Below are 10,133 nucleotides of genomic sequence, written 5' to 3' on the forward strand. Positions count from 1 at the left end.
ATTTGACTTTGTAAGTCATTATTTTAGTATCTCAGGTAACTAGGACTGTTTTGTTTTTACTTAACGGAAAAAATATTGAAATATATATCGTATATCGCCATTCAGCAAATGGAGCGGAAAACACAACCAAAAGTTGTGGGCTTCCTCACGTGACGAAGCCGGCCTAATTCCCCGCAGTCTGTAGTCTATTGCCCCCCAGGCTGTGGTGGCAGCGACGAGGTGGAGACGTAATGGCGACAGGCCGAGTTACACCGATCCTTACACCCACCCACCACCTTCCCCCTCCCCCTGGAGAGTCACCACATTAACTAACACATTTTCTGGGGGAAACACTGACATATATATATATATATATATATATATATATATATATATATATATATATATATATATATATATATATATATATATATATATAATATATATATATATATATATATACACTACCGTTCAAAAGTTTGGGGTCACCCAAACAATTTTGTGGAAAAGCCTTCATTTCTAAGAACAAGAATAGACTGTCGAGTTTCAGATGAAAGTTCTCTTTTTCTGGCCATTTTGAGCGTTTAATTGACCCCACAAATGTGATGCTCCAGAAACTCAATCTGCTCAAAGGAAGGTCAGTTTTGTAGCTTCTGTAACGAGCTAAACTGTTTTCAGATGTGTGAACATGATTGCACAAGGGTTTTCTAATCATCAATTAGCTTTCTGAGCCAATGAGCAAACACATTGTACCATTAGAACACTGGAGTGATAGTTGCTGGAAATGGGCCTCTATACACCTATGTAGATAATGCACCAAAAACCAGACATTTGCAGCTAGAATAGTCATTTACCACATTAGCAATGTATAGAGTGTATTTCTTTAAAGTTAAGACTAGTTTAAAGTTATCTTCATTGAAAAGTACAGTGCTTTTCCTTCAAAAATAAGGACATTTCAATGTGACCCCAAACTTTTGAACGGTAGTGTATATATATATATATATATATATATATATATATATATATATATATATATATATATATATATATATATATATATATATATATATATATATATATATATATATATATATATATATATATATAGTATAAGAACTTTGCTCTTGACATTTCTGTATTAATTTGCTATTTGCAATAAATTATGTTCAGGAACTCACCACATCATATCTAGTTTCATAGATGTTGTTGGGTTTTTTCAGCCTTGGAAGAGGTACTGGTCTTACTTTCAACTCAGACTCCTGAGGAAAATGGGACATTGGAATAAATTGCATGTAAATGTACAAGTTCCATAAAATACCAAAAAAGAGCAAAACAATTATAGGTGAATATGGATTGCTTATTGTTATATTACCACTGGCGGTGGTTCAGACGGTGGAATAGTGGAGGACTTCATTGCATCAGGTTGGGGTTTGGATGGCTCGAGCTTTCAGAATCCAGCTTGGGCCCAAAACTGTTAACAAAATTACCTATCAATCATTTTAGTAAGTGACTTTATCACCAATAACAACCTCAGCAGGCAACATGTTTTTTTCCTTATCTATGATCTACCTTGAATGTGTCAAGTTCAATTTGAATGCCTGGGACATGATGGCGTGTGGCACTTTTCACCCACTCTTTCATTGTGCAAAATTCGCAAACAACAAAACATGATTGTTGCTGAGCGATTTCAGCCCAGATAACCCCCGACAGTTGTCACACTCAGGTGTTCCCCTATTGTCGTGGCATCAGCGTCTTTGTTCAAGCTGCTGTTCACGCGCTCCTTTGTCATCTCCAATCAGCTCACGCAACGATAACGAGACCGAACAAGAGTTTGCTTCAAATTTTTAGCGCCTCATTCGACCTTTTTCATTTAGCATTCTTTGTGTTCTCCCAGCTTGTCGACAAAGCCTTGCATAAAGCTGGTAACTTCTGCACCTGTTAATGTTCTGGCATGGAAAAATGCCTCAAGCGGTCTTATCAGCCACAGAGCAGGGCTGGTGTTACCATACTTTCAAAAAATGCTGCAAAACCAGTAGGGTCCAACTGACAACCTATCTTATAAAAAAAAATTGAATTTACAAGTACCGGTATACAGGGTACAGTGCATCTGGACAGTATTCACAGCGCTTCACTTTTTCCAAATTTTGTTATGTTACAGCCTTATTCCAAAATGGAATACATTCATTGTTGTCCTCAAAATTCTACAATGACAATATGAAAAGTTGTTTTATTTATTTAGCAAATGTATTACAAATAAAAGAATACAAAATCACATGTACATAAGTATTTACACCCTTTGCTCAATACTTTGTTGATGCACCTTTGACAGCCTCAAGTCTTTTTGAATACAATGCTACAAGCTTTGGGCAATTTCACCCATTCCTCTTTCCAGCATCTCTTAAGATCCATCAGGTTGGATGGAAAGAGTTGGTTTTCATCTGGGATGTTTCTGTACATTGCTGCATTCCTCTTCCCCTCTATTCTGACTTGTCTCCCAGTTCCTACCGCTGAAAACCATCCCCACAGCATGATGCTGCCACCACCATGCTTCACTGTAGGGATGGTATTGGCCTGGTGATGAGCGGTGCCTGGTTTCCTTCAAACATGATGCCTGGCATTCATGCCAAAGAGTTCAATCTTTGTCTCATCAGACCAGATAATTTAGTTTCTCATGGTCTGAGAGTCTTTCATGTGCATTTTGGCAAACCTTTTACAGATAGATGTCTTCCACCTGGACACTCTACCATACAGGTCTGATTGGTGGATTGCTGCAGAGATGGTTGTCCTTCTGGAAGGTTCTCCTCTCTCCACAGAGGAATGTTGTAGCTCTGACAGAGTGACCATCTACTAAGATGAATGCAGCAATGTACAAAGACATCCTGGATGAAAACCAACACTTCCCATCCAACCTGATGGAGCTTGAGAGGTGCTGCAAAGAGGAATGGGTGATTAATGAGAAATAAAATGCATTTATTTGATTTTAGCGAATGGCTGCAATGAAACAAAGGGTGAACAATTTAAAGGGGTGTGAATACTTTCAGTACCCACTATACTGTATGTAACTAAGACACCATCCAACCTGATGGAGCTTGAGTGGTGCTGCAAAGAGAAATGGGTAAAACTGACAAAGATAGGTGTGCCAGGCTTGTGGCATCATATTCAAAAATACTTGAGGCTGTAATTGCTGCCAAAGGTGCATCTACAAAGTAGTGAGCAAAAGCTGTGAATACTTATGTACATGTGATTTTTCAGTTAATTTAATTTTTTAATACATTTGAAAAAAAATAAAATAAACTTTTAACATAGTCATTATGTAGAATGTTTAGAACAAAAATGCATTTATTCCATTTAGGAATAAGGCTATGACATAACAAAATGTGGTAAAAGTGAAGCGCTGTGTGTACTTTCTGTATGCACTGTACACAAAAGAGATATTCAACTAAATGGTTTTCAGGGCCACATTTTAAGAAAGCTAAGGACCGGAGGTCCGGACTTTCACTGTTAGTCTTATTTTGTATGTTTCAGTGAACCAGCGTCCTCTACAGTAGACATTAGAATTTGGTCTATTTATTTTGTTGGAGTTACAGGAGCGCTGTGCTGTTTTTATGGACTTTCTGCAAAAAAGCTAGTCAAAGATCATCTCTATGACATCCCAGCAGGCACAATACATTGACACAACGTTGATATGTCCTTTAAAACTGACTTTGAAACGTTGCAAAATAGTTGTATTTTTAAATTGAGACAACATTGGTGTTTAATGTTGGATCCACGTTGTTGGTTGGGAAATGACCAAATTTCAATGATCAAATCAACGTCACATCCTGACGTTGAATAAACGTCGTCAAAAAGCATGTTGTTTCAACGTTGTATTTGTGTTGTAGAATATAGGTTGGGAAATGACCAAAATTCAATGGTCAAATCAACGTCAGAACCCAACATTGATTGAACATCATCGTTTTGTTTGAGTTGCTCAACATCAGGACCTTATTCATCAAGTTCTTAAGATTGTTTCAATGTCTTAATACCGACAGCCATCAGACTGTATAATGTATATGTTCCTTTTTGACTGTACTTAAATGTATAATGTATTTATATTATTCACATGTGAATAATGCTGTATAATAGACTGTATTTATGTTATACACGTGTGAATAATGCTGTATAATAGACTGTATTTATATTATTCACATGTGAATAATGCTGTATAATAGACTGTATTTATATTATTCACATGTGAATAATGCTGTATAATAGACTGTATTTATATTATTCACATGTGAATAATGCTGTATAATAGACTGTATTTATATTATTCACATGTAAAAAATACCTAGGTGTTTATTGTCTATTGTGAGCGAACTGTGGTGTTGAATTTCCCCCAGGGATCAATAAAGTACTTTCTATTCTATTCTATTCTATTAGAACCTGCTGCAAAAAAGTGAGTCTCTTAAGTTTTTTTAACTGAATTTGCGGGCCACCGTTTGAATATCCCAAATGATAAAAAAGAGAGGACCTAAAATGGAACCTCAAAGAACCCCACTAGTATAACTAAAGAATTAGAACAAATGAGCACTGACTGCATCTGAAGTAAAGAAGCTACAGCAACACCTTAGTTACACAAATCACATTCAATTGTGTGAATGCCAAAAAAAAGAGGACTTAAAGGGGTGCCTTGAGGAACGCCTCGGTTTGGAACCAAGTGCTGTATGTTTGCTCGCAGGGTTAAAATATCAAAGCAAGTATCTGTGTCACCCACATCTGCGGTCCTCTCCAAGGTTTCTCAAAGTCATTCACATTGACATCCCACTGGGTTGTGAGTTTTTCCTTGCCCTTATGTGGGCTCTGAACCGAGGATGTCGTTGTGGCTTGTGCAGCCCTTTGAGACACTTGTGATTTAGGGCTATATAAGTAAACATTGATTGATTGATTGAAGTATCTGCCAACGTGTTGGCAGATACTTGGTCCAAATTCCTCTATGCAACAGAAGCACTCTCGTGTTTTTAGGAATTTGCTGCAAACATCAAATATTTTTGTCGCCCAGGTTCTGAACTGAAATCTGGGGGCCAGAATGATGTCATTCCCGGGTCGCCAGTTGAATAGCCCTGATATACAACGTCAGTATATGAAGAATTTGAAGGGTAAACCATCAAAATAAAATTACCCCTAAACGTTAAAGTACCACTGATAGTCACACACATTTGACCCATCCCCTTGTTCCACCCCTGGGAGGTGAAGGGAGCAGTAAGCAGCAGCGGTGGCCACGCTCTGGAATCATTTTGGTGATTTAACCCCCAATTCCAACCCTTGATGCTGAGTGCCGAGCAGGAAGGTAATGGGTCCCATTTTTATAGTCTTTATAATTTTTATAGTCTCACGACCTACCGATCTCAGGGCGAACACTCTAACCCAGACCTGGGCATTGTACGGCCCGCGGGCCGCATCCGGCCCTTTGCGCATCCCTGTCCGGCCCGCGTGAGGCCAATCATAAATTACAAAATAAATTTCAAAAAGTATCTATGTCGAGTGTGCAATACAACGGTGCTGCTTTTGTTTTGAAAAGCGTTATTTGTATTACTTCCGTGTGGACGTATGCGCGTGTGCGATTGTGAGTGAATTGAACGGCGCAATTACAAATTACAAAATAAAGTTTAAAAAACATCTATGTCGTGCGCGCAATACAACTGTGCTGCTTTTACTTTGAAATGTGTTATTTATGCCGTATGTCCGGGGGGAACCTGTGAGTGAAGGTGCATAGAGACAAGTGATGAGACGCTAAAAAAAGAAAAGTTGATGAGGAATGGCGTGTTTCCAACAAGACATGGACTGCCAAGTATTTCTTTACATAAATTAATGGTAAAGCCGTGTGCTTAATGTGTGGTACACAGCTTGCTGTGTTTAAATATCATTTTAATCGCCACTACACGAAGAAACACGAGGGAAAATACCGGGATGTGTCTGATGAAGCGCACGCAAGGGAGGCTGATGCGTTGATGGTAAAACTGCAAACACAACAAGGACTTTGTGCCATATTTCACACCCCCAGAGATGCAAGCGTCAGGACAAGTTTCGTCATTTCTCACAAAAGCGCCAGAAAAAGTAAGGCGTTTTCTGACGGAGAGTTTATTAAGGAGTGCTTATTGGACTTTGTTGCGCTGATAATGCCCGGAGACATGGACTGTTTTTTGCTAACTTTGGATGAGAGCTCTGATGCAGTCAATTAAAGAGACAACCACAGGTAATGACTTGTTCACAGAGGTAAATGCGTGTTGGGACAAGCTGGCAGGTGTGACAATCCAATCCACTTTATTTATATAGCACATTTAAACAACAAAATGTTTCCAAAGTGCTGCACAACACTATTAAAAACAATATTCAAATATTATCCTTAGCTCCACCAATGACTGAATAAAAAGAAAAAACAATTACATATAAAACCAATATAAAAAACAATATAAAATAAATATGATTAAAAACTATTTTTAACAACAGATGGTTGTCCAAATCTGATGGGGAAAAATGTTGGATAATGCAGGATAAAGTGACCATCAAAAGCAATCTGCTTTTGTATAAAGTTAAGTTAGGTTAAATTAAATTATTATTATTATTATTAATTATTATTATTATTATCATCATTATTATTTATCTTACGGTATATCAAAAATAATATTGAGCAAAATTTAATTGAAATATTGTCGTGTGGCCCTCCAGCAGTGCTCGGGTTGCTTATGCGGCCCCCGGTGAAAATTAATTGCCCACCCCTGCTCTAACCACAAGGCCACGGAGCATGAAAAAAACACTAAAATGTAATTATAGTCCCAAATATGATCTAGTCATTGACATTAAAAATGTATTAATTCATAACACCTGTTTTACATGCAATAATTAGATCTACAGTGTGTTTGCTTTTTTGTTATCACTAAGTAGTGGCCAATAAGGACTGTTGTTGAGGAAGTGAAGCATTCATGTGCTGCCAAGAGTAGCGTGACAACTCTACATCAAGTCCGCTTGAAATATTCTGAAGGCTATCAAAATTGAGCCATTTATGTTTGACGGATGTCGTGGCGCATCCATAATCCACTAGATTTTATGCAGCCATAAGAGAGATGCTAAAACAGAAACGAGTCCTGTGCATAATTCACTTCAATCGTGGAGGAAAACACAAGAATAAATAAACGTCTTAAATAAAACAAACATTTTCTACGCAATTAAACGGAGAGTTTATGCATACCGTCATCTTCATCAGTCCGCTGCGTTGTTACATGTTTTCTTGATCGTGGATCCTGTGTCTGGAATAAGCCAATGTTGATGGTGTTGTTGTTGCTTTACACTGTCTGGCGTTATGTACTCGAAATGCCTGCATGGCGTCATAAGAGAAACAGGTAGGCGGATCTTATAAATGGGAAATGATGTCATTATTCAAAAGCATCAACAAGGAGGTATACTTACTGGCGCTTGTCTTTGTCTTTTTACATGCCTTACATAACGCAAATATGCAAGCTGAGCAAAGTGAGGCCGCTCTTTGCTTCCGTGCCTTGCTCGAGGGCATGTTGACAGCAATCCTGAAGCAAACTGAAAACTCTATGTGACAATTCCCATATGTTCTTTGTCTGCAACAATACATGTCCCAATCACAAAGTCCAGTCCTAATACAAGTGTGTAAAAAAACTAAAGAACATTTGCAAAAGGCACATTTGTTTAAAGGCAAATTTAATCAATCTTCATTTCTTATGAGTAAACCGTTTTGGGTGAGTTGAAAACGGCAGAAAATCTGGGTTTTTTTTTAGGAAGGAGGGGAACCCGCAGTCGCATATTGTCATTATTCTTTTCAAGACAAAGCATGGATGTCAGTGACATAAAAGAACAACATTTCAGAGCCTTTATACTGTACTCTGGAATTTTGCATGAACTTGCAGGACAGGAAGAGTGAGTGTGCGTGGGTTGGATTCTTGTCGTGTTCACTATATGTAATAGAATACCCGCAGGTAATACAATATGTTTTAATGACTATTGTCATTCCAATCACTGCAATGCAAAATGACTAAACAATGTTGTTAAAAGTGCATCAGTGGAAGAAGTAAAAAAGATTTGCACAGATTTTGAGATCCTAGCAGAACTATATCTTACCTTCAATAGACTAAGGACTACCAAACTGATAAACAGGTGAAGCAGGGGCGCTCTACTATGTCCTGTATAAAATTGTGTTTTAAATTAAACTGGTCCTGAAAGCATCTTGTTATTGTTCAAATACTAAGATATTTAAATTATACAGTATTACGCTGCTAATCTCTAGCTAGCAACTAGAGATGTCCGATAAAGTGCTTTTTTGCCGATATCCGATATTCCGATATTGTCCAACTCTTAATTACCGATACCGATATCAACCGATACCGATATATACAGTTGTGGAATTAACACATTATTATGCCTAATTTTGTTGTGATGCCCTGCTAGATGCATTAAACAATGTAACAAGGTTTTCTAAAATAAATCAACTCAAGTTATGGAAAAAAAATGCCAACATGGCACTGCCATATTTATTATTGAAGTCACAAAGTGCTTTTTTTTTTAACATGCCTCAAAACAGCAGCTTGGAATTTGGGACTGTCATGTCTGTGTTAATCATGTTTTTGTTTTGCTTGGGTTTTGGGCTCTTTTTTTAGTTCCTGGTTGCACTTCCTTGTTTGGTTTGGTTTCCATGGTCACCCATTAGTTTTCACCTGTCTTGTCACGCACCTGTTTCATGTTTCGAGTCACGCACCTGTTTTCACTGATCACGTCACTATTTAAATCTTTCTGTTTCTGTTGTTCGTCCTGGTGTCCTCACACATTCACACTCTGATGATCCATGCTGCTCTTTTTCATGCCAAGTAAGTTTTGTTTATTAAGACCACAGTTAGTGTTGTTGTTTCTTTGTTCATAGTTTTTTGTGCCCACGTGCATGTCTTTTGTTTCTTAGTCAAGTTGTATTTCCGCCTTTGTGCGCGCCATTTGTTTGCTTCCTTTTTGTTGTAGTTTATTAGTGTTAAACAATAAATCATGTATTTAAATTCACGCCTTGCCCGCGCCAATTTTCCTTTGCCTTCCGGAGAAGCAAAACCCAAGAACCCAGTCATGACAGTAGGACGCCAGCAGAAGAGTTTCTCCGCAAAAAAATTGGACAATTTTGACGAGGCAACGTGGGAGGTCCTCCGCGCGATGGAGGAAGAGACGCTGCGTTATTCTTCCGGTAAGCGCAGAGACCTGATGTGGGGGCCAGATGGAAATCTGGTACCATTGAGCTCCAGTTGGTCCGAGGACGGCGCTGCGTCACCGCAGTCCCGGAAGCGCCGCTCCAGACCAAGGACATCAGGGAAGGCGAGCGGACAGCATGCGGCGCTGCCGCAGGCTCCTCCCACTCCGGGCGGAAGCAGGTTGCTGCCAGCTCCACAGCTCCAAAATGACATCACAGACCAGGATTTTTTTTTTCTGAACTCTTTTTCTTTTCATCATCCGCCTCCAACCAAAACTCTAAAAACATGATAAGACATTACCAAGACATGTTTTTAGAAATAAGAGCATGTCAAGCCAAGCCACCCAAATTTCCTGCCCCGCCCCCCAAGACTCAAGCCACGCCCATGTCACAACAGGTTTCTTTTTTTTCACCCACTCAATCACATGTAGAAAAAAAGGACATTTTGGACAATTTAGAGGGGAGGATTCTGCCCCCCTCCTGACCTCCCTCCACCCACCCCAAAAGACGGTTCCAGACCGCGGGGAGCGCATCTCGGATCCGCTCCTTGAGGGGGGGGCTAGGGCTGGGAATGGTTCAGGTGGGGGGGTCAGCATCGCCATGCCAAGTCACAGCCTCCAGCTCGGCCACCACCACCTGTCTTTCGACCTGCCACCAGCACGGCCACCACACCTGTCTTTCGACCTGCCAAGCCACAGCCACCAGCACGGCTGCCACCACCAGTTTTTCGACCATGCCAAGATCCACCTGCTCCACGCCCAGCTCCACGCCAAGCCCCACCATGCCAAGCGCCACCAGTACCTGCTCCACGCCAAGTGCCGCCAGTCGCAGCTCCACACCAAGTGCCGCCAGTCGCAGCTTCACGACGCCAAGTGCCGCCAGTCGCGGCTTCACGACGCCAAGTGCCGCCAGTCGCAGCTTCACG

At 39.8% G+C, this 10,133-nt stretch overlaps 1 protein-coding gene across 1 annotated transcript in view; it reads right to left on the minus strand.

The window, feature by feature from the left end:
- LOC133642992 (uncharacterized) overlaps positions 1 to 7,346 on the minus strand; it is a 46,785-nt gene extending 39,439 nt beyond the window's left edge. Inside the window, exons 1-3 of the mRNA XM_062037412.1 lie at positions 7,208 to 7,346; positions 1,352 to 1,450; positions 1,158 to 1,238 (exon numbers count right to left, since the gene is read on the minus strand). Coding sequence (XP_061893396.1) covers positions 1,158 to 1,238; positions 1,352 to 1,393 — 123 coding nt within the window. The 5' untranslated portion in view covers positions 1,394 to 1,450; positions 7,208 to 7,346. The remainder of the gene's footprint in view (positions 1 to 1,157; positions 1,239 to 1,351; positions 1,451 to 7,207) is intronic.
- Positions 7,347 to 10,133: the final 2,787 nt, after the last annotated feature.

This window comes from Entelurus aequoreus, linkage group LG25 (genome assembly GCF_033978785.1).
Source record: "Entelurus aequoreus isolate RoL-2023_Sb linkage group LG25, RoL_Eaeq_v1.1, whole genome shotgun sequence".
Classification (NCBI taxonomy): domain Eukaryota; kingdom Metazoa; phylum Chordata; class Actinopteri; order Syngnathiformes; family Syngnathidae; genus Entelurus; species Entelurus aequoreus.